The sequence below is a fragment of the Equus quagga genome, chromosome 6, assembly GCF_021613505.1.
Source record: "Equus quagga isolate Etosha38 chromosome 6, UCLA_HA_Equagga_1.0, whole genome shotgun sequence".
In the NCBI taxonomy this organism is placed as follows: domain Eukaryota; kingdom Metazoa; phylum Chordata; class Mammalia; order Perissodactyla; family Equidae; genus Equus; species Equus quagga.
This window is the reverse complement of record NC_060272.1, coordinates 4,680,037-4,703,808: the sequence shown is the minus strand read 5'-3', so window position 1 is coordinate 4,703,808 and position 23,772 is coordinate 4,680,037. Positions and strand designations below refer to the sequence as shown.

Below are 23,772 nucleotides of genomic sequence, written 5' to 3'. Positions count from 1 at the left end.
ACGAATGTTCTGGAGGTTGTTTTCGCTCCATGTCATGAGAACAGCACACCAGCTGAGTCATTTCTCTGGAATGGATGTTAATGTCATTTGGTTTCCTCTCACCCAAGACCCCGGGTTTCTTGTCTGGACAAATGAGCCATCCATTATCTTTCCACCAGACTGAAAAAAGATCAGTTTCTCGTGGTTTGTTGTTCTTTTTTTAATTGCGGATGTGTGTTCAGTGTCCGTCCAAGTAACCGCTCTAAACTGGAGAGTCTTAGGAGGGAAGTCCAGGACATTCAGATAGCCATCTGCAGTGTCAACTGCGTTGTGAGCACCAGCCCTTTGTTATGTGGATGTAACCCTGATGGTGGGCCAAAGCCTGCGGCTCACGCAGCCACACTGTGACCCACGGACATGGCTGTAATGTGGTTCCGATTGGTCAGGAACTCCAGAACTTTCCCAAGGCACTGGCTATTATTATTGATAATATCTTTGCAAAAGTACTTTGTGGAACAATTGCCAAAGTATTAGATACTTTTAAGATTTTTGTAAACAAGGGAGACTGAATTTTGATCTGGCTTTACTGTCTGCCATTTAACCTTTCCCAATATCAAACTTCCAGGGCAACAGGGAGTGTGAAAAATTAATGAACTAGAATGCCAGGCTGCTCTGCCACTGACTGGCCATGTTACTGTGGGGGTCAGAATTGGCCACCCCAACATGTGTCTCTTTGGCATGAGGATTACTTTGGGTTGGTTACCTCTAAACTGAACACATGGGAGAAGCTCTGAAAAGCAGAAGTTACCCTTTGTTAAGAGATATTTACACTTGTAAAGGAAATCTCCATCTGCAAAGGTGTCTCCCTCTCTGTACCAGGAAGAAGTGAGGATGACTTTATCTCTAGAAACTCTTATCAATGCGGAAGGCCAGGACTTAAATCTGCATAATAAGCTTCCTCTCATTTACTGTGCTTTTCTGGTAACCTCCCATAACTGACTCTCCCATCCCCAAGCATCCTCCTTTGTCTTTAGCTAAAGATGGTATTTGAGGGAACAGCCTCCGCCATTTTGGCGAGTTACTCAGTTTTCCTGGGTCTTTCCCATTCATACGTGTTCTAAAGCTTTGTTTGACTTTCTCCTGTTACTCTGTCTCACGTGAATTTAATTCACAGCCCAGCCAGAAGGACCCGGAGGATAGAAGTTTGTCTTCCTCCCCTACATTACCTTGTCCAGGCCACTTAGAGATTGTAGTAATCATACTCAAAGTTAGGCTAGATCTTTCTCTAGGAGCTATTCCCAAGCTTATAATTTCAGGTGTCCATGATCAAGTATATGTTTAGGTACCTTAAGGTGCTTCTGACATCTTGAGGGTGTCTTCCAGCTCTACACAATATGGTCCCGTTGATGCGGGGTCGGTGAGCCGAGGAGTCGAAAGAAAGATTTCTTAGACTCTCAAGATCTGGCAGTAGTGTTCTTTTATTTAGAGAATAGCGTGGAATAGCATGGGGACAGGACCCATGGGCAGTCAGAGCTTCTGCTGCCGCTGCTTCTGCTGCCCCCGCTGGCAGGGGGACAGGGCCCATGGGCAGGCAGGGCCGCTGCTGCTGCCCCCGCTGGCATGGGGACAGGACCCATGGGCAGGCAGAGCTGGTGCGTGGGGACAGGACCCACGGGCAGTCAGAGCTCCTGCTGCTGCCCCGAGTTGAAGGTTAGGGCTAATTTTATAAGGCATAGGTATATGATTCATCTCTTTACAAGACAAAGGAAAGAACATGAAAAAAAGTTAAAATGGTATTAGTGCAGGTGGGGTCTGGTCATTGGGTGATCCCATGACTTTTAGACAAGAATCAAATCGGATTAAGTAAAGGTTAGAAAGGTTAGACGCCACCACCCTAAACCAGTTACATGAGATTGCCAGACAGCAACCAACTTAAGTTCTTGCCTTCCCCATTAAGAATTTCTAGGGATAAGGTCATCTCTCTTCTTCTTCCTGGTACAGAGAGGGAGGCACCTTTTACAGATAGAGATTTACCTTACAAATGTAAATGTGTCCCAACAAGGGCAAGTTCCATTCCTCAGAGCCTCCTTCCCTGTCCCAGTTTATCAAAATCAATCAGCCCAAAACAATCCCAATGCCAAAGGGACATATCCTGGGGTGGCCAATTTCAGGTCCCTACAAGGTCATCCCCCCTTCCTTCACAAGTGCAAATGTCTCTCAAAAGGGCAAGCAAAATTCCAGTCCTCAGAGCCTGCTTCTCATCTGTAGTTTTAAAAGTAACCAGCCTAAAAATCCTCATCATAAACCGTTTTAAAATTAAGCAGCCTAAAAATCCTCATCACGGTCATTCGTAGACCACCAGAATCTCTTCATTCTTGGACAGCCTTCTGTAGTTAAGTAACATGGAAGTCCCTTCACCACCTGATTTCTAGACTTCTGCCTCTGGTTCTGACATCTCAGCCGCCTCTCTAAAATCCCTCCATTCCTGAGTTCCCACTCACCATCCCTGAGTTCCCACCCTCCATCTTGAGCATCTCTTTTGAGGATTCCTTTCCTCTCACACTTACTCTAGGAAGCAGCTACCGTTCTCTGTCTCGTAGTGTCTCTCTCAACTTCAAATTAGAAGTCAATTTTATATCCTCTGACTTTGTTCACGACCAAATAGCCAGCAGTTCTGATATTTTCTCTTCTTCTCTCCAGGGTAGCGCTGCCCCTGTCAGAAATGGCCAGTGGCTGTGCGCCGCCTTCTGTTTCATGTCTCAGCTCCTATCTGAAGGTGGTGCCCGAGGCTTACCCACCCAGCCTTCTTAGCCATGATAGCCTCCTCCCCAGATGAACCTGTTCTTATACGAGGTGTATGCTTGATTTTTCAACAACTTCCCTGTATCAGAAAACTTATTCTCTCAAAGATCCAGCTAAACCCTTTGTTCATGAAATGCTTAACAATTTGATTTTTTTTTTACCGTAAAAAAAAAAATCCCATAACTGTTCAGAAATCTTCCTAACACAGTCTTTCTTCAACAACAAGTCTGTTAATGAAGGCTGGAGAAAGCCCAGGTCCTGAGCTGTATCTGTCCCCCAGTGCGCTGTGACACCCCGGGGTTGCAGCCTGCAGCCCCCACAGGCCTTCCTTGCATACCTTTTGACTAGAGTTGCTAAAAAGTAACAGAACTGACTTGTTTGAGTTTCACCTTCTCTTTCGGCCCCGGTCACTTTCCAGCACGGGGAGGGATTAATGACCCGTGAAACAGCCACAGTCAAGCTTCGTAGGGTTAAAGCAGAGAAGGAGATTCTTAGAGAATCTGGCTGGGTTTCATATGGATTTCCGTGAACCCCAGGCATACAGCTGTTTATTTTTGCAGACGATTTGTTCATCTGCTTTGGGCTGGATTATAGCTTCATGAAGATCAGTAAAAAAAAAAGGGTATATTCAGAGTCCACAGTCGTAACCATCACTAGGGGAAGTTCATATGCACAGTGACAGCGCCTCTGGAACTGTCAAAAGCTGGGTATGACTCCGCTCCTCTCCAACCAGCTGAGCGACCCATGCCTGTGCCTCACTTTCCCCATCCGTAAGAAGAAGGATGTGAGAACAGTACCCACGTCACAGAGGTGCGTGGGGGTTCAACCAGGTTACTGTCAGAAAGTGCTCCAGCAGCACATGCTCTAGTCTAGGAATGCTAGCTGTTCCGATGGCTTAGTCCCACCCCGGGATCAAATCCAATAACCAACCGCTATCTCTTGGACCTCTGCACTGGGTCTGGGTCTGACAGGTCCTCAAATATCTATATATATTTAGAACATATTCGTTTGAGCAAGTCAAAAGGGAAGAGAATTATAATTAATTATTGGGTTCAGCCACCCTATAAAAAGAAAAATGAAATTTGATATGGTCTTAGGACGCCTTTGGAATTCTGCCGTCAGAATTTTCATCAGAATTTTCCCCATGAGAGGTTAGCTCTCCAGGACAAATAGGGGACTGCCCTCTGTCCCACTAAGGGGGGCCATCAGAACCCAAAACAATCGTGCAATCTTTGGCATGGCAGATGTGCCGGAGTCCAGAATGGGGTGGGTTCTTGCTCCCAAAGTGCGCGCCTGACTGCCACCTAGCGTTGACCACGAGAACTGCAAGGCACTCCTTCTGGTCTCCGCTGTTCCTCAGACCCAGGAATATAACAGGTAATGAGAAAGTGTCTTTTGTTGATGTAAAGTTAAAATTTGGTTTTAAAACAGACACATTCTGTACGCGTTGAGAGCCTTTTTATGGCTTTTCACCCATGTTGGCAAACTCACCCCTTTTCTCCTTAACCTCTAACCCACCTGAGTCACGCTCATTGCCCTAAACGGCTTAAGTGTGTCTGGCTTATCACCGACAGTTGTCCTCAGAACAGCTTGGTTCAAATATTACCAGAGCCAAACCTCCTGGAGAACGGAGTGCTGGCATTCCAGAGCCCTTGCCTCATTTCCTAGCTCTGGGATTCGGCGACAACGTCTTATTCACCGATCAGATCCTAAGAACGGTTTTGATGAAGCTGGCACTCCTTTCCCGAAGTCTGGGTGGTCTCCTTTTATGATTCAGTTTTCGAGGGCTGGAGAGCGTTGTCTCTGACAACGCAGACAGAGAAAAGCAGATCATCTGGCAGGATCAGCAACCGGAATCCCATAGAGGGGCACAGACACTGGAGAAGAGCTGAGGCTGTGGAAGACACACTCCGAGATATGAAGGTGACCTGAGCAATCTAGGGGGAGAGAGAATGAGAGGACGACAGCCCCTCACTGTCTTTGCCACTGAAGCTGGTTCCAAAATGCTTCAGAAATCATGAACTCATTATAATGGTCATAAAAATGGTCTAAAAATAGAAGAACTCTGGCCTCCCACTTCCATGTGGGAAGAACGTGCACTTTGGAGTCTGATGGAGCTGAGTAATCACATGATTGGCTCATTTAACACACAGTCGTGCAGCATGTTCTGTATGTCAAATGCTGCAGACAGAAGCTTGAGTGAGGCGTGGTCCCTACGTCCAGCACAGTGAGCGCTGTGACAGAAGCAAGCTGAGGGGGCACCTAATCTAGTTTCAGAGATGCTTGAGCTACATCCTCTCGTGTCCCTGAGAGTCACCAGGCAGTGAGGGAAGGCATGTGCAAAGGCCCTGAGGTGTGAGAGAAACTGGCCCAATGGCCAGGAACTCAGTTAGCCTGGAACAGAGACAACTAATGCATGTCTACACCTGCACTGACTGAACAAGGCTGAGACACATCTGAGGTTTGTGTATGAGGTGGAAGCCCTGAAGCCTGAGGACAGATCTCACATGAAAGATGAGGGCAAAGGAGGAGGAGAAGAAGAGGAACCAGAAATGGTTGCAGAATCCTGCACCTGCGTCAAGAGCATCACTCCCATGGTGGACTTCAGACGGTTCTCTGCACGTAATCAGTGTATGAGGACGGTTAGTGTCATGAGGAGGGCACGTTTTCCTGAGCACCCGTGGGCAAACCATGTTGGTGTTAGCTGGGAATGTCAGTCATGCTGATTGACAGGGAGCACCAGGCTCACTCCTTGTCAGATACCTGAGGCCTTGCCTTTGCGACTCAAGTGATCAATCAGATGGAGCCGCCGCCCATCAGGGCCTATGCAGTCTTCCGGGATAGGACGGTGGACACGGTGCCACTTTCTGTGACCACCGGGACCTCCATCGGGGTGTCCGGCCCTGGGCGTTGCGCTGAGCTCACCGCCGTGGAGAACAGCTGCCCCCTCCACCAGACCCCACCTGGCCGCGAGCCGAGCTGCTCTCCGAGGGCTGATCTGACCTGATGCATCCACGTCCACGGTTGTCGCTGATTCGATTTTATCGTCAGCGTTAGAAAGCCGCTTCCGACTTTAACGTACAAAATACAAAACAAAACATAGTTCTTTCTGTTAAAATTTCGAATGACTTATGTTTAGGCAATCATGGAATTTGAGGTGGATTAGTTAGGTTTTCTTTTAAAAGGTGAAGAATGTCTCCTATGTTGTTAGAAACGGAAATAATTTTTTCAGGAAAAAAAGTGCTACGAGGGATAAAAAGAATTTCCAAAAACTCTGTTCTGCTCTGTGGAACTCTGCCCTGGAGCTTTGTGAGCCCAAACTCCCTTTGCAATGAACGGTAGGGATTTCAGGTCCTAGGGAGGGGGCCCTGGGAGTGGCCAGGGACCACCATGGAGCATCAGAGGAGCCAGATGGACCGGAGTGAGCCGGGACGGCCCCTGCTCCAGGACCTACACACTCGCACACATTTTTAAAATCACCAGAATAAGGTCACTGACCTTTGGGAGTTTTGGTCTTTAATCTTTGGAAGAAAAACTATTATAAATGCTGAAAATACAGGAAAATTCCACCCTAAAGCATTTTGCTGGGCCACAGTTCCCGTCCGCTGTGGGGACGTCCTCTCTGTGGGTGTGGGTAGTGGAGCGATCCTTGGGTTTTAAAGCTGGAGGGGTCTCAGAGGCCTCTACAGGCATCTCACAAACATGAGAGGTAAACCCTCCGAGGGCCAGTAGCGGTGAGCCACCGCAGGGACTCCTGGCACCGGCAGAAGTGAGGCTGTGAAGCGCTCCTGGGCGGAGGGTCCGCAGAGCCGGGAGACGCTTCACTCCCTGAGCTGTTTCCTCACCTGTCCTACATGAGAATTAGCCTTGTCCCAGCTCCCAAACCTGCCGTGCATCGGACCTGCTTGGGGAGCTTGTTGAAAATACAGATTCCCAGGCTCGCCTTTTCCCCCACCCTGCCCCCACCAAACTGCTGGACCAGAAATCCTTGAGGACCAGGGCTCCCCAGTGGATGCTTTGGCAGTCAGCCAAAACCAATCCTGGGGCAGGGAGCGCTTCTAGGGTGGTTTTCTCAAGCTTTGAGGAGCCCACGGGTCACCTGGGGTCTTGTTCACATGCAGATTCTGTTCAGAGGGTCTGAGGACCCTCGCTGCTAATGAGCTCCAGGCGACGCTAATGCTCTGATCCGAGGACCTCCTCCACATGCTCTCTGAAGCCCCCTCCCAATCTGGTGGTGTAGGAAGCCTTTGGGAAAGTACTAGTGCATCACTGGTGAAGAGCAGAGATGTGAATCTCCAAAGTGATGTACCGTTGGTCTAATCTAAAATGACCGTCATTCTCTATAAGAGTCTTGCTAGAGAAGGAGGCTGCCAGTTCCTGTGCCAGAAAGACGACCGTGCATCTTGTCCGATAACGTATCAGAAAGGAATATTCCTTTAGCCAAAATAAAATGAAATCTGTAGGATAGGTAAGAACTTGGGAGCTAGATTTCTCTTTAGTTTCCGTACGGCAGACATTTTGTTAATTATCTTTTTTCCCCTGCCTCTGCGGAATTCATAGTAACAGGCTGGCCCTGCCAAAGATGGTCCTTTCAAGGCCCCACCTTTGAGGCACGTTGCTCTGAGGTCGTTTTTCAGGCCTGATGTCTGGTCCGTGTGGGTCCACCTCCCTCTCAGGCCCTGCTGCCCTTGGAACAAGACTCACACGTTTGTGAAGAAGTTGACTGTGGGTTGTTTGTCTTCTCGGAAAACAGCCAGAGGACCAAAATGGTGGTCACATGCCACTGACTCTGAGCAGACCACTAGTTCCTCGCACAGCATGACAAGTGCTCCAGGGGCTGGGTCATCGGTTCTCATCGCCAAAGGATGTCACAGCAGCAGTAATAATGATGCTATAAAGGGAAACGCTGAAGCCTGAACTGGATCTGCGATTAGCAGAAATGTAGCAACTGCTAATAAAAAGGAACGGGATTACAACCACCATGAGTCAGGACTGCAGACCTAGCAGAGTGGTTCAGAGAACAAAACTGACGACGCCAAATGCTGACGAGGAAGTGGAGCACCTGGAACTCTCACACGACGCTGGTGGGAATGCAAAACAGAAAAGCCAGGCTGGAAAACGGTCCTGCAACTTTTTAATAAAGTTAAACATACACTTGCGGTATGACCCAGCCATCCTGCTCTTCAGTATTTACAAAAATGTGTCCACACCGAGAAAAACATACATGAATGTTCATAGCAGCCCAATTCACATTCCCCAAAAACTGGAAGCAATTCCAATGTCCTTCAACAAGTGAGTGGATAAACAGATTCTGGTAATGGGATCCAGCAGAACCGTTCTCAGCGATAACAAGGAGGAAACTGTCGATAGAGGCAGCAGCGGGTTAGCGGCCAACACACGAGGCGAAGGGGAAGGAGCCAGACTCTAGAGATGACACATGGTATGAGCCCACTTGTATGGTAGCCTGGAAGAGGCAAAACTATAAGGCTGGAGAAAGACCACTGATCGACAGGTTGGGGGGTAGGAGGGTGTGACCACAAAAGGGGCAGCACAGGGACTAGGAGTGGTGTACCCTGAGCTCTTGTCCAGACTCACCCAACTGTGTGCCGCGAAAAGTAGATTTCATTGTATGTAAATTTAAAAATAAGTTAAAATCTTAAAAAAGAAATGAAGACAGTGAAATAACTCTTTGAAAATAAAGTAGCAGTTCAGTAGGTTAAAGGTGAGGAATGACGAGGAGAAAGGAGAGGTGAGGTGGAGAGTGGTGGCCACACCTTTTCTGATGACAGAAAATGTGGAGCTCTAGTTAAAACTGGTCCTATTCAGGGAGGTTTCAAATAAAGATTAATAGGAAAAAAGCTGAGTACCAAGCCAGCAAGCCAGGTCGGAATGCTCCCTTGCTCTTAACCATTTTTTCTTTCTTGGCCAATTTTTTTTCCCATAACAGACCAACTCAGTATAATGCCAACCTCAAGAATATTTTTCTTTCACGTGACTGTGTTTAGTCTAAATGCGAAGTAGATATAACTCTTGGTTCCATTCCTGGTCTGTGCCACAGATCCTAAAAGGTCTCGCTAAGACTGCCAGCCTGGTGATCATCTCAGCAGGGACGCAGTGTTTGGAAGGCCACCACGCAGGTATTTCCTGTCGCTCCTTCCACCTGGAGGCAGCGTTCCTGGGGCTGTTGGCCGATCACCGTGCACAGAGCTCCCCACGGGGCAGTGCAGAAACATAGCATAGGTAGAACACACAGGCTCAGCTGTGAGTCACGTCACGCTGGAAAATGACCTAAGCATATGATCTAAGAATGCTAGTAAAATGTTGGCACATGTGGTTGGCACATGGAAATTAATAGTCTGCAAATGAGGCCATAAATGTAGACAGCTAACTCTTTTAGTTACCAGTAGTTTCATGATTTCAGTAACTCAAGAGTTGCCTCCTATTCTAGTGGTCGCTTTCTCATCCTGCAAGTATAGCCTGGAGCCACCCTGGATTATTGACTCGTGATGACCTAAATGCTCTTTGGCAAGATGCTCTGGTCGTTGATATTGTTGGCGACAATGCTCTGGTCATTGATATTGTATTCCATATTGTCAGCTGCTAAGTTAGAAAGAGCATTTCGTACTTTGGGAGGCCTGACAACCAGAGCTCGCTGTGTGCTGCCTGCGGCCCCAGAATGTGCTTCTGTCAGCCCGTTCCTCTGCTGCTGGCTGTGCTCCCCAGGGCCCTGGGCTCATCCACACTCAACTCCGTGTCTTCCTGGAGGACAGGAGGCTTTGAGGTCAAGTCAGTCTGTTAGGCAAGGGTTCACGTTTAGGCAGATGAAATGTGCTTATTGCTACAAGCACAGAGGCAATGAAAGGCTTTCCCAGAAAAATCAACTTTTCCAACACATGCCAAGCAAAATCACATCCAGACTATAAAAAGCTTGGCCTCGCATTGGACTGAAAGCCATTGAGGGAGACTGCCCTGTGCTACCTATTTTTAGAATAAGGAGCAGGGTTTTCAGACTTATTGGTCCTATGGGTGGAGAGCAAGAGGTGATCCATGTTGTCTGTGCTTTATAATGTGAATCTATCCAAGTCAAATCATTTCAGAGAAAACTATACAATAGCATCTTACAATTATAGGTGACACCGTCTATTTTTGTGTTTTATGAAGATCATGCATAATGGAAACCGGTGACATCCAGGCTTATCTTTCACTCCTGAATCTAATTTGGTCCTCACCCACTTCCAGCTCTGCTGCTCCCTGAGCTGGGCGCTGGACGGTTCTGATTTCTGTCAGCATCACGCTGAAATAGACCAGAGTGCAGACAGGAAAGCTAGGTCTCACATGTTTTCATTTCCCTGGCAGACATTTTTAAAAACCCTTTGGCTAATTTTTATTTTATTTTATTTTAAAAGTGTCCACTCTTCTTCCTTTTCTAAATATTATCCACTTTATAAATTCACTTGTAAGAATGTACCAAAGGGACTCGGGCGTATGCAAGTTGCCTGTGAACTTCAGGGCTTGTCTTCTTAATCTTTGCCTTCACCACGCTCCTTTTTTGGTTGGTTGGTTGTTTTTAGGTCAAGATATTGAGGTATAATTTACATACAATTCGGTGAATGTTGACGAATGTGTACAGCCATATAACAACCATGAAAATCATGATGTCAAACAGGTCCAGGACCCCCGAAAGTTTCGCTGTGCCTTTTTCAGTCAGCCCCTTCCTCCCCCTCCACCCCTGGCAGCCACTGCTCTGTTTTGTGTCTCTGCTTTCACCTTCTCTGGAAAGTGCTAGAAGTAGGAAAGCAGGATCATACCATATAAACAGGACGGACAGTATGCAGCCTTTCATGCGGGGCCCCTTCACTTAGCCTTTGAGAGTCATCCTTGTTGCACGTCAGGGTCCTTTCTTCCTTTGCATTGCTGAGTTGTATTCCACTTTATGGATGTTCCGCACTGAATCTGGAAATTTCACTTTCGAGAAAAGGGGTAAAATATAAGCAGACATGTGCACCTGGGAATAACTATAATTTCAGGGTCTAAAATAAAGGTTAGAAAGATGGATGATTAATCAGGGCCCCACGAAATTTTGTCACACATGCACGGACTCCCAAGGTGGTGTCTGTTTCCATTCATAGTTTATTAACCTCAAAATCGCCTTGGGTAAGGGAGTAAAAAAAGTTTCTTATTGATCCACTCCTCAGCCAATGGTCATTCAGGTTGTTTCCAGTTTTTCTCTAAAATATATTAAACCACTATGAACATTTACCTGTGCAGCTTATGGTGAGTATATGTTTAAGTTTATCAGAAACCACCAAACTGTTTTCCAAAGTGGCTGCCCCATTTTGCATTCCCACCAGCTGGGAAAGAGAGTTGTCGCTTTTCTGCATCCTCCTTGGCACTTGGCATGGCCAGTTTCTTCTCTGTGCGTGTCAGCCATTCTAACAGGCTGCAGTTATAGCTTATTCTGGATTTCAGTTGCTTTTCCCTAATGACCAGTGATGTTCAGCAGCTTTTCATGTGCTTATTTTCCATCTGTACATCTTCTCTGGTGAAAGGTCTGTTCAAATCTTTTGCCCATTTTTTCAGTTGGGTGGTTTGTTTCCTTATTGTTTTCTGGGAGTTCTTCCTAAATCTGGATAAAAGTCATTTATCAGATAGGTGTCTTGCGAATATTTCTCCCAGTCTGTAGCCTGCTTTTTATTTTTTAACAGTATCTTTTGAAGATAAAACTTTTTAGTCTTATCATCTTTTTTTCTTTTAGGGTCTGTGATCTTTGTGTCTTGTCTAAGAAATCTTTGTCTAATCCAAAGTCATAAAGATTATTCCCTATATTTTCCTCTCGAAGTGCTATAGTTTTAGCTCTTACATTTAGTTCTGTCATCCATTTTGACCAAATGGTTGTATATGGAGCGAGGTGAGTGTCAAGGTTGTTTCTTTACTATGGATGTGACTTCCTTTATATCACCACTCGTCCTACATTCTATGTCAAATAATTGTGGAGAGCAGGCACTCAGTGGAAGCTGGAATAAGTGGAATCCTTAATTTGGAATAGAAGCCAGCACGGGACTAATGTTTTGTTATATATTAACTAGGAAACTACAGGTAAAAGGTGGCAGACTTAACATGAGCTCTGTCCATTTTGCGTGGAATAGGCTGTTGGTCATTATTTACTGGTAGTTATTATATATGTGATATGCTATTCAAATACTAACCTTCACATTGTTGTTAGCTTGGAATGTGGTGTTAGTTCATCCTGCCAGCATCATATACAAATTGCTCACAAATGCTAATGCCAAAGAGCAGTGACTATTTCTATATTTTGGATGAAAGAATTGTTTTCCTGGATCCTAAAAAGTAGCCCTTCCTGCCTTTAGGGCCATTTTACATAATTTCGAATGTGTGTGAACAGCTCGCAGAATGAGCCAGTGCTGAGGCTGGGACTCCCCTGCTGGTCACCGACAACTGCAGCCTCCAGGGCCAGACCGTCTGGAACACACTGCAACGGCAAGGAAGGGAGGGGCCGCCCAGGGGACCGGCGAGGATGTGGGGTGTCTGGTGGAGTGCCCAGTGCCCATAAAAGGCGAGACGGGAAGAGTAAACTTAGGAAGGAGAAGGGATTTCCTACTATTCAGATGTTGGCCAGTAAGTCATGAAAAGCTTATTCTTACTCTACCAGGAAAGCGCTGTACTATAGATGAAAAATCCTGATGGGCAGTGAAGCAGATTTATCCTTGGAAACGTTTCTCTTTATCCTTCTCTGATAAGTGAAACTTTTTTTACTCCCTTACCCAAGGCGATTTTAAGGTTAATAAACTATGAATGGAAACAGACACCACCTTGGGAGTCCGTGCATGTGCGACAAAATTTCTTGGGGCCCTGATTAATCATCCATCTTTTTAACCTTTATTTTAGACCCTGAAATTATAGTTATTCCCAGGTGCACATGTCTGCTTATATTTTACCCCTTTTCTCGGAAGTGAAATTTCCAGATTCATAAGAGCTTACTAAGCGTCCCAGGACTCTGAGTGCATTCTCCCGACAGTCGCGGTATTTGAGTAATGTGTGTTCAGGTCTGGGCGCATTCCATCTGCCTTTCAGGCTTCACCTTCCCAAACTGACCCTGCACATCCCACACATACTCCAGGAGAGGGAGGGACCGTGCGCAACCCTCCGCTCTAACAGCCCTCAAAGTCTGTTCTGTCTTGCAGTTATCACTAAAGCGTAAGACCAAGAAAACGTTTGATTAGAACAGTATCTAACAAACATAAATATTAGATTTTTCCTCTGCCTGACTCAGTAAGCCTGGCCTTTCTTCTGAGATCCAACTTCATGCTCAAGAGATTTTTCTTGTTAAAAGGTACTTGTCTTCTCCTGGAGGAAGGGAAGGAGGGTGGGATCGTGCAGTGATTCTGAAACGTCACTGTGCAGAGAAACCTCCTAGGCATCATGTTCAGTGCAGGTCAGGAGGTCTGGGCCGGGCCTGACACTCGGACTCTCACAAGCTCACAAGTGGTGCCGATGCGGCTCAGAGACCTCACTTTGAGCAGCACAGGTGTGATGGAAGATGGACTCAGCCCTGCCCCTCAGGCCTACTTGCACAACAGTCATTTCTTCATACTGAACCTTCCTGAGCCCCCAGTGTCGGGGTGATGCCTACTTCATGCGGTTGCATGGGGGTAAAATGAGAGAAACTATTTTTTAAGACCTGTAACAGTGCTTCATCCCGTAAGATACACAATTAAAGGATACTTTTCATTATCCTGTTTCCTAGGAAGTAATACATTTATACAAATCAAATTCTCTGGTGGGACGGGGGTCATAGGGCGTGATCTTACAGCTTCTTTCTGCAACGTCTGCTGGCTTATAAGAAACATTTTGTGGAAATGCTTTTATCAAGTATATTGCAGGAATTTTAGGAGCTTTAGAAATTTAAGAGCTTTTGAGATTGATTTATGCAAGGACATTTAAACTAAAGTCACACTCTTTCCGGGGTAATGTTTATTTTTAACGTCACTTACTACAAAAGGAAAGGCAGACACGGAAATAAGTCTTCCATTGGAACTTTTCAATCGAGGATGGACTTTTATAATGATGATGATGAGCACAGAAGGAAATCCTCCTCATTACCTGATCATTCCAGCTGCTCTTTACAAACGCACTCAATGCCCTGGTGGACAGGATATCCTAGGGAAAATCTCAGTCCCTAGTGACCAAACGTGCATCTCTGTGGCGTTCTTGGGCCACAATGTAAATGTCCAGTTAATCTCAGCAACACAGGGCAGGACTGAGTGTTCCGTCCTGGAGGATGAGGGACTAATTCAGATTCTCTCCAGACTCTTCCTGGCCCTTCCCCAGGCAGAAGCTAGATGGAATTTTGTGAAATGGCCCATCTGTCAGAAGCTCAAGCTTCAGAATGACACCGTCTTCACACCCACTAGGATGGCTACAATAAAAAAAAAAATAGAAACTAACAAGTGTTGACCAGGATGTGGATTGGAACCCTCACACATTGCTGCTGGGAATGTAAAACAGTGCAGCCACTGTGGAAAACAGCGTGGTGGTTCCTCAAAAAGTTAAACACAGAATTACTGTATGATCTGACAAGTCCACTCCTAGGTATATACCCGAAAGAACTGACAACAGGGACTCAAGCCAGATTACTTGTACACGTATGGTCACAGCAGCCCTATTCATAATAGACAAAAGGGGGAAGCACTCCCAATGTGCATTAATTAATACATGAATGGACAAATTGTGGTCTCTCCATGCAATGGAATATTATTCAGCCATCAAAGTGAATGAAGTACTGACAGACGCTACCACATGGATGAACCTCAAAAGCGTTACGTTGGGTGAAAGAAGCCGGACACAAAGGGTCAGGTATCAATCACTTGACTCCATTTGTATGAAATAGCCAAAATGGGTAGATTCCATGGAAACCCCAAGCAGATTGGTGGTTACCAGAGGCTGGGGGCAGAGCGATAGGTATGAAGTGTCCTTTTGGGGTGATGAAGATGTTTTTGAACTTGATAGAGGTGGTGGATAGAGAACATTATCAATGTATTTGAAGCCACTTTAAAATGGTTTGTTTTATTTTATAGGAATTTCACTTTGATAAAAAGAAAAAAGGGACAGCCTGCTCCAGAAAAGGAAAGACTGGAGTTCTATTCCAAAAGTCAGACTTCCTATCCAAGAAACAAAGGTTAAAAAGTTTACTGACAATGGAAGGAAAATGAGTACATGATGTTGTTAGTCACTTTCCCATCAAAGGGAAAAGAGGAGTGGTTAGTGGCTGCAAGGCTAGAATGTGGCCTTCCATCGGGAAGATACACATATTTCATTCTGGTTAGCAGTAACGTTCTCCCTCAGAGGGCTCTGGACAGTAATCCCCCGATAGAGATGTAGTTTACAGACAGTGAAAATGACAGAGCTAATGAGGAACATTTTATCCCCCAAAGGATGCTGCCTGTAACACGAGCCAACCGCGGGCCTCGCCATGGTCAGCGGAATGTGCAGGCTCAGGGGCCTGGTATGTCATCATCACAAGAAGACTGTGTTCTAGTTTAACCACAAAACAAAGATAAGCACAACTGGGAAAGAGCCATAAAAATCAGAATCAAAGCATGTTTTGTCCCCAAACACATAACAGACGTGGCATACTAAGACCCCTGAGCGTTAGATGAGGATGAGCCTAGGATAGCACGTGTCCACGGTCAGGCTGTCTGTCTTGGACCACAGTTCTCCTCCACTAGGAATAAACAAACAGTGGCAGTGGTCCCACTTTTTCACATTCTTCAAAGATATTAAATACGTTGGCTTCGCCACTCCATACCATGCTTGCGATCAGGCTGAGTACCTGCTGATTTCTGCATTGACTGGACTCTTCGGGAACATGTGGAGGGCAGAGCGGGAGAACCCACCATCTGTAAACTCTGACCTTGCCCAGAGGGAGCCCTGAGTGAACTTCCTAAATCTCCCATTTGTCTGAGGAGGCGGGGGGTCCCGTCTTATCTACCAACTGAGATCTTAATCTCCATCGTATCTTTCATCCCAAGGCAATGTCTTAACTGCTGCTTCCCCCATGCCAGGGCCAACATCTAAAGGAACACGCAGCATAGGGAGGATAATGAAATTCGGAGGCGAGATCTCCCCACACTCATCTAGGCCAGTGCGGTGTCATGATGTTAATTCTGCAGCATATGCTGCTTTGTGAAACTCTTCACTTCCCCTCAGTTGTGTGGAATGTTGAGGACAGGTTGTAAACCTTCTGTAAAGACAGACAAAATTTTTAGCAGCACAGTTTATACCAGAAAAGCTACTTCTAGGCATTGGAAGAGAAGACTAAAAATAATGGCTCAGTCCCCCCTCAGCCTGAAGACAGAATAGGAATTTGATACGTGAAAGCAAATAGGGCTTAGCAGCTAAAGGTTCCGTATGATGGCTGACAGCAGACTCATTCATTTAGAGAGGAATCAAGACATAGAGTTTGGTTTTTTTTTCATTTGGTCTCACCTGGGAGGTTCGTTGAAACATGACTGTAATACGTGGATTAGTTCCATTAATAAAAGAGATAGAACCCTCTTTTTAATCTTTTTTTATGGTAAAACATACCTAACATAAAATCATTTTAACCATTTTTCTGTAGTCCAGAAGCATTAAGTACATTCACGTTGTTGTGCAAACATCACCACCTTCCATCTTCAGAACTTTTTCATCTTCCCAAGCTGAAACTCCGTCCCCACTAAACAGTGACTCCTCCTTTCCCCTCCCCCAGCAACCCCCCTTATCCTTCCTCTCTCTATGCATTTGGCGACTCTAGTGACCTCTTCTCAGTGGAATCACACAGGATTTGTCCTTTTGTGACTGACTTATTTCAATGAGTATAATGTCCTCAAGGTTCCTTCATGTTGTACCAGGTGTCAGAATTTCTTTCCTTTTTAAAGCTGAATAAAATTTCATCATATGTATATAACATATTTTGCTTATCCACTCATCCATCGATGGACACTTGTGTTGCTTCCACCTTTGGGCTACTGTGAAAAATGCTGCAGTGAATGTGGGTGTAGAAATATCTGTTCAAGGCTCTGTTTTTAATTCTTTTGAGTATTATCCCAGAGGTGGAATTGCTGGATTCTATGGTAATTATATTTTCAATTTTTTGAGGAACCACCATATTCTTTTCCACCATGGCTGTACCATTTTACATTCCCACCAACAGTGCACAAGGTTACCAATTCTTCACATTGTCATCAACACAATTTTCTTTTCTCTTCTTTTAATAATAGCCGTACTAGGGGATATGGACATACATTTTGATATGTTTCAGAAACCTTTTATTTTTTTTCCATATGCGTGCATGCATGCACACTCCTGTGTTTGAACAAAGGAGCGATTGTCCAATCACTTAAACATCTGGGAGTCACTTTGATACCTGAATGCAATATGCACGTCCATATCTATTGTATGCATTCCACTGAGATAGAGAGAAAATCTTAGAAGTTTGTTTGGAACTTTTCTTATACTGCACGGACTTTTTAAAAAGTCAAGTGTAAGTTGAGTCTTTCCAACTCAATATTGTTTCATAATAACATCACTTAAGTCATGGAGGATAAGTTTTTCTTACATTTAATTTTTTTCCCTTTAAACACTATGATTTGTTTCTTAGCCAGAAATTATTCTGTGGCTCTCATAGCAGAAGATGTAGTTTCCATATGATGTTCTCTGAAGATTATAGCTCTATGAGAATGAAAAGTGTGGTTTTAAAAGCACCGTGACTGAAAATGCTCATTCATTGCTCTTAATTATGGAAATTGAATATATGTTGTTTCTACAGGGTCAACCAGGGCCAGTGGGCCCCCAGGGGTACAACGGGCCCCCAGGGTTACAAGGATTCCCAGGACTGCAGGGCCGCAAAGGTGACAAGGGGGAAAGAGGCCCTCCCGGGATCACAGGACCAAAAGGAGATGTGGTACGGACACACGACTGTCGGTATTTCCTCCTGCTTTGTAAAGGGCGGTGGGCGTCTTGGCCTTCATTGAACTTGTTTGCCTTTTTTATAGGGAGCAAGAGGCGTTTCTGGATTCCCTGGTGCCGACGGGATTCCCGTAAGTTTTTCGTAAGATTAGAATTTTAAAACATTGTACGCATGCGAAGCAATACGTTTATGAGTTATAGAAACATTTCGAACTAGACCTCCTTTTTGTTTATAATATAAAACCTGTGTGGCTATACGTGCATATTTTTTCTGCTGGAATCCTGTCAGATATTGGACAAATTGTTTCCTTTGTAAACGTTCTTTTAGGCTTGCCTTCAGAATTGAGGCTACTTTGCTAAAACTGGACGTTGTTTTGTAATAAAAAGCTAATGTGTTGCTCAGATATGCTCAATAAAGAGCCGGTCTGGAAGTTTTGTTTGGACTGTAGAACAATCTGAGTATAAAGCAGGGCCGCCAAGAACGGGCGTGTAATGAAGCTCTGCCGAACATTTGTGCAGCTTCTCGAATTCTTTGTAGTAACCACACATAACTGAGAAGACGAAAAGGCATGGTTTGTCCATGAGAAAATCTCAAAATGCAAGAACATGTGTTTGTCTAACCTAGTTTACTTTACTTCTTGTGGCAGAAAAAAATAAACAAAACAGCTTTCCTCACAGCCTTCTTCACAGGGATCCCTCAGCAAATTTCCCAGGGCCAGCTTCCGGCAGCTCGCAGCCTCGGGGATAAATGTGTGTATCGCACACTCAGACCAGCCCCATCTCTGTCTGCTGCCGAAGTTTAAGGACATCTGCTCCAGGGACGTCACACATGTACACAGATGTCTGCACCCTTACCCTGCAGCCACGTGTTCTCTATCACCGTGCTGGCACGCTCACACACACACACACATGCACACATGTGCGCACGCACGGGGAGGGAGACTCTTCATCCCCCAGGCTACGCAGACAGGGCTGCTCTCTTGCAGGACAATGGAGGAAGAGCGTGAGTAGGGAGTGATCACGGGGAGTTCATGCTTTTGCTTCGGACCTTTAGCTCCACGTTCAGAAAGACCTTTGCCGCAGTAGAAGGAAGTGGGCAGACCTCAGGAAAGAAGCCACGATTACCAAGACCTGAGACCTACATGGCCAATCATCCTAAGCGTCCCCTGGATGGGGAGCTCAGACAGATACGTCAGTTACAACGCACAGCCATGAGCAAATGAGGAAATAACTTTCACATTCGTCAGAATCTTGAGAAATTGGCACAGTCGAAGAATCTGCAGATTTCAGGGGTTAAACAAATAATGAAAGTATTTTTCAACCAACTGCCTCAAACTAAATTGCCCGTTTTTGAACTGTTGTCTGGAACACGTTGGAGCGTTCATCAGTTTTTGCCTTCTGAAAGTTGAAATCTGAGTTTGAATGAAGTGACGTTATGGAAAGATAGTGTAACCAATCCATGTCATAGTTAAATTTGTTTTTCCACTTCATTCTCATTCAATATCAGAAGCAAATATTTCACAAGTTAGAGAGGAAGTAATCAGCATATGAGGGAGTGATCGTGGGGAGCAGATAACTGATTGCTTTCTCCAGAATCCCAGTGCTGCTACAGATAGTCCAACTGCAAGACTCTGATACCTAAGTTAACTTAAATGTCACCTGCCAGACTGAAGCAGGTAATGACTGTGGAGTTTGAGGGGCCTGGGTAATTTGAGCTGTTTAGAAGTGGCACATTAAAACTGACGTGCAGTGAAATCTTAGAGTTGTATTGTATAGAAATGGGTCTAGTTAGATGTTGAGCAAAAGATGGACATTCAGCTCAACATAGTTGAAATTTTTCTTTGAAGGACAATTTGTAACTCACATCAGATTGACATGCAATTTCAAAGGACTTATCAATTCTAAGGGAATAAGAAAGACCAACAGCAGACCAAAAATTCAGGAGAAAAAGAACCCAGTGGTACACTTTAAGCAAAGCATCCTAGAATACTGCAGATCTCAAGCAGAATGCCTACCAAGCTTATTTTTCAGGCTGAATTTGAAGAATCAGCTTTCAGAGACCCCAAAAAGAGACCTTTACTTCGAAGGCCATCAGACAGCTGGCTCTGTACCAACTGGAGAGATGGTGCCCATGATTCCAGGAGTGATCAGGATGCCTCTGATCCACTCGAGTGTTGACTGAGAAGTCACCTGAATCCCGTGACTGATGGCACCAGCTACAGCCATGGCTTTGAACATCTGAAGCAAAGAGATGTGCAAACAAAAGAAAAATTCTGCTTTTCTCATCGTGTTTCTTAATATCATTCAAGGTACAGGCACTAGATACAGGATTTGTTCATTTATCATGAACCACATTTCTCAAAGCAAATTTAAAAGACCTCCTAATGGCCTCAAAAATCACTCTGGAATATGTGTTTGATCTGTTGTCAAGAAAAGCAAAATTTTAAAGAAATCCCACAATAAAAAAGCGTATCTCTAAACATCTGTTGTATAAAGAAATAGCAAAATAGACTGTGGCTTCATAATCCATAAATTGTAGATTATTGATCCAGCCCCTCAGTGTCCCTGGAGCCAGGTTATTGCAGTTGAGATGTCCAGAGACTCAGCCCGACCCTCTTCCAGTTGTTTGAAAGACATTTGATCGTTGCCTTCCTCTCCCGCCAGATATCTCAGAACCTGACTTGCTTTCTATTCATGTTCAAAATCTAAGAAGGAGCGTCTCCAAAGAAAGTAGATAAGAGGAGCTCGGTTCTGCCTGTGCATGAGCCACTGAGGAGACCCACTGCCGGTGTGACTCTCTCACCTGTTCAGCATGCGGGTCTGTCCAACTCACCACCTACCACCCAATTGGGCACAACTGACAGAGGCATCCTTGTTGTCCCTGAGAAGGAGCTGGCTGCTTCTAGAATTTTAAATCAACCCTTACCTGTTCCTCCTAAAACAATCCACCCAGTCACCCAGTGAAGCGAAGCAGGAGAAACCTCAAGACAGGTTACTTCTCACCAAAGCCCATGGGAACAGAGCTTGTCTCGGAGACTTTTCTCCTGCTTAGAACTGCACCCTGTGCCTTATCTACTTAATCTTTCTCCCTTTCTTTCTTTCATTTTGAGCTGTCTTTTCCCTTGGATTCATGCCAGGGACATCTCTTACGAGAGGGTTTGAAACTGTTCTATCACGCAGTTAGGTGAAAACTAAAACCTATGGACTAGAGGACTCACTCCCGTTTCTCTTTCCCAGGGACATCCTGGGCAAGGGGGACCCAGAGGACCGCCTGGCTATGATGGCTGCAACGGAACGAGGGGAGACGCCGGCCCGCAGGGACCCTCCGGTTCTGGGGGCTTCCCTGGCTCTCCTGTGAGTATCGGCAGGCACGTGCTGTTCGGGGGTCAGCTCTAGAATGTGGAAGGCTGGCCCTGGTCGGCAGAAAGGAATGAAAGTTGCCGTATGCTGAGCTCTCTTCCTGGGGCCTAGAAGGCCGGCACAGGACCCTTTAAGGCGTTGTCTTAGAGAAACTTGCGAAGGAGGGTGAGTTGCCTCCTGTTCACTTGACAGGAGGGCCATGCAGGCATGTACATGCTAAGCCTGGCTTTTACACCCTGAGAAGAAATTGCTCCTCTCTCCTTCGTCAGTGCTCAGGATGAAGAGCACCTCTCTGCTGAGCTTTCTTACATATATCCAGGCATGATTTCCCTGGATTCAAATAACTTCGTTTTCCATATTGATTCTTTAAACGTTAGATAAGAAATAATTGGTTTGATTTATGTTGTTCACCCCTCAGTCTCCTGAGAGTCACTTCATTGTCTCCCACGCTTCCATTCAAATAACAGTGAATAACAGTGAAATAAAAAGCTTGAAGCTTGACAAAATTCTCTATTAGTCACCATCTTTATTAGATTCTAAAATTCATCGTGGCATAAAGAGCAATGATAGTTTCCAGCATAGACAGTATAGGAATTTCTTTATTTTAATGAAAGAACTTTCATATATTATTCTAGTTCGTGTCCTCATTTCGTTTTCAGGGTGTTTGCAAAGAATGTTGAAATACTTTTTGGCAGTGTATTGCTACCCTCTTACCCCTAAGATATTGCAAATTCAGGGTTATACTAACATTTTATTTGGTTAACTTTTTCTTTAAAAAAAGCATTTTTAAGGTGGGAGAAGGGCAGTCATAAACACCCCTTCCCTGTGTTTCCCCAAAGCTAATCAGTTCCTCGTCATACTTACACCTCTGCTTTCACGTTCCTCCTCATTGGCTGTTTCTTTCTCATGTGGTTCAACTTTTCAGTAGGTTACATCATGTTCTCGTCTATTCTAACATCATAGCTTTCATTATCAATAAATATAGCGTTACTTTAAAATGTTGGTTTTTTATGTAGGTGTTAAAAGACATTTGCACATAGACATGTGGACACGTATCGTGTATATTGACACAATTCCAGTTTTAAAGAATGACCAGCATCTGTCCCACAAATGGTGCTTAAGAGTATACGTGTTAATATTTTTAGTATGCTAATGCCTAAGAAAACACATAATCATGTTATTACAGAGAAAAATAACATGTTGGTGTACTCAAGGATTCATTTACTGAGCATTCGTTTGAGTTTTTGAGAATAATTTAAACTCTAGGAAGTATTTCCATTTTAACTTTGAATAAAGATGCTGCTGGGTAAATATGAAAGTAAAAGTCTCACCTCTGTGGTTGAATGTAGTAACTGATGTTCAGAATAACCTAAGGAAGCCATAAGAACAATTAAACATCGCCCATAAAAGTCACTATTTAATCATCCAAATGACTACACTGAATGTTAATTGACTTTTTTTTTGTTTTTCTCTTTCTATCATATATATGCTAATTTAGGGACCCCAAGGACCCAAAGGGCAAAAAGGTGAACCTTACGCGCTGTCTAGCGAGGACCGAGACAAATACAGGGTGAGTTTGCTAGAGATGGGAGACGTGATTAAGGGGTCCAGTGTAAGCTCCGAGTGATAAAGTTAATTTCCAGGTGAACTCTGAGGTGTAAGAATGAATGAAGTGGAGGAATGCGTAGGATGATGGAATCATCCAAATCATGGTCCATTTAAAAGGATGTTTTCAGTCTCATACTTCGTGTGGCTGCATCCCTCTCCCACATTCACAATCCTACAGATAAGAAGTCATGAACATTATCAAGTCCTTTTGGGGCTGGTGCACTTGATGTACTTGCAATAAAATGTGACAAAATCTGAAGATGCGCAACAGCTCTTGAAATTATTTCTTCTCAATTAGGGTGAACCTGGGGAGCCTGGATTGGTCGGCTTCCAGGTAAGTTTTATTTTTATTAGAGAAGATTCCAAACAAAACTTCAAGCACTCAGAACTCCAAATGCCAGCCTCCTGTCTTACAAGCCTTCTTCTGTTGCCTGTCCGTAGGGGCCTCCCGGCCGCCCCGGGCCTGTGGGACCGATGGGGCCTGTTGGAGCTCCGGGGAGACCAGTAAGTAGCAGGTGCATGTGCTCGCTCTTGGACCACTGTCAGCGCACCCCTAGAGGTGCAGCTTCTTTAACTGTTGATGCAGGTGGAAGCTTCCTGCTACAGCTCTGCTGCTTGGGCTCACTATAGAAAACGGCAAGACAAAATGGGTCAGCTCAGCCCTTGCACACGTTTGGCTGCCATCAAGGTTGAAGAGTAAGGACTTGAGATTTGTGGTCACCAGATCACTGCCAGCTGTGTCAAATTTTGACTTGGTCCTGGCTGGGGGTGCCTTCCAGCCATGCACAAGCTCTGTCAGCCCCACACCTGTCCAGCTGACAAGGGACCTGTCATCCCTGGGCAAACAGACCAAAGTCCAACAGGTCAATAAAGAGGAAATGGACTCTGCTGGGCATGGCCATCATAGCAGGTGTACCACACCTGAGCATGGCCGTCATAGCAGGTGTACCACACCTGGGCATGGCCGTCATAGCAGGCGTACCACACCTGGGCATGGCCGTCACAGCAGGTGCATCACACCTGGACATGGCCGTCACAGCAGGCGTACCACACCTG

General features: G+C 45.2%; 1 protein-coding gene across 1 annotated transcript in view; it reads left to right on the top strand.

Moving 5' to 3' along the window:
• The window catches only part of COL4A2 (collagen type IV alpha 2 chain), a 191,115-nt gene that overhangs the window by 92,923 nt on the left and 74,420 nt on the right, over positions 1-23,772 (top strand). The window contains exons 5-10 of the mRNA XM_046664030.1: positions 17,609-17,743; positions 17,835-17,879; positions 20,986-21,102; positions 22,607-22,678; positions 23,015-23,050; positions 23,158-23,220. Of these exons, the coding sequence (XP_046519986.1) occupies positions 17,609-17,743; positions 17,835-17,879; positions 20,986-21,102; positions 22,607-22,678; positions 23,015-23,050; positions 23,158-23,220 (468 nt within the window). The remainder of the gene's footprint in view (positions 1-17,608; positions 17,744-17,834; positions 17,880-20,985; positions 21,103-22,606; positions 22,679-23,014; positions 23,051-23,157; positions 23,221-23,772) is intronic.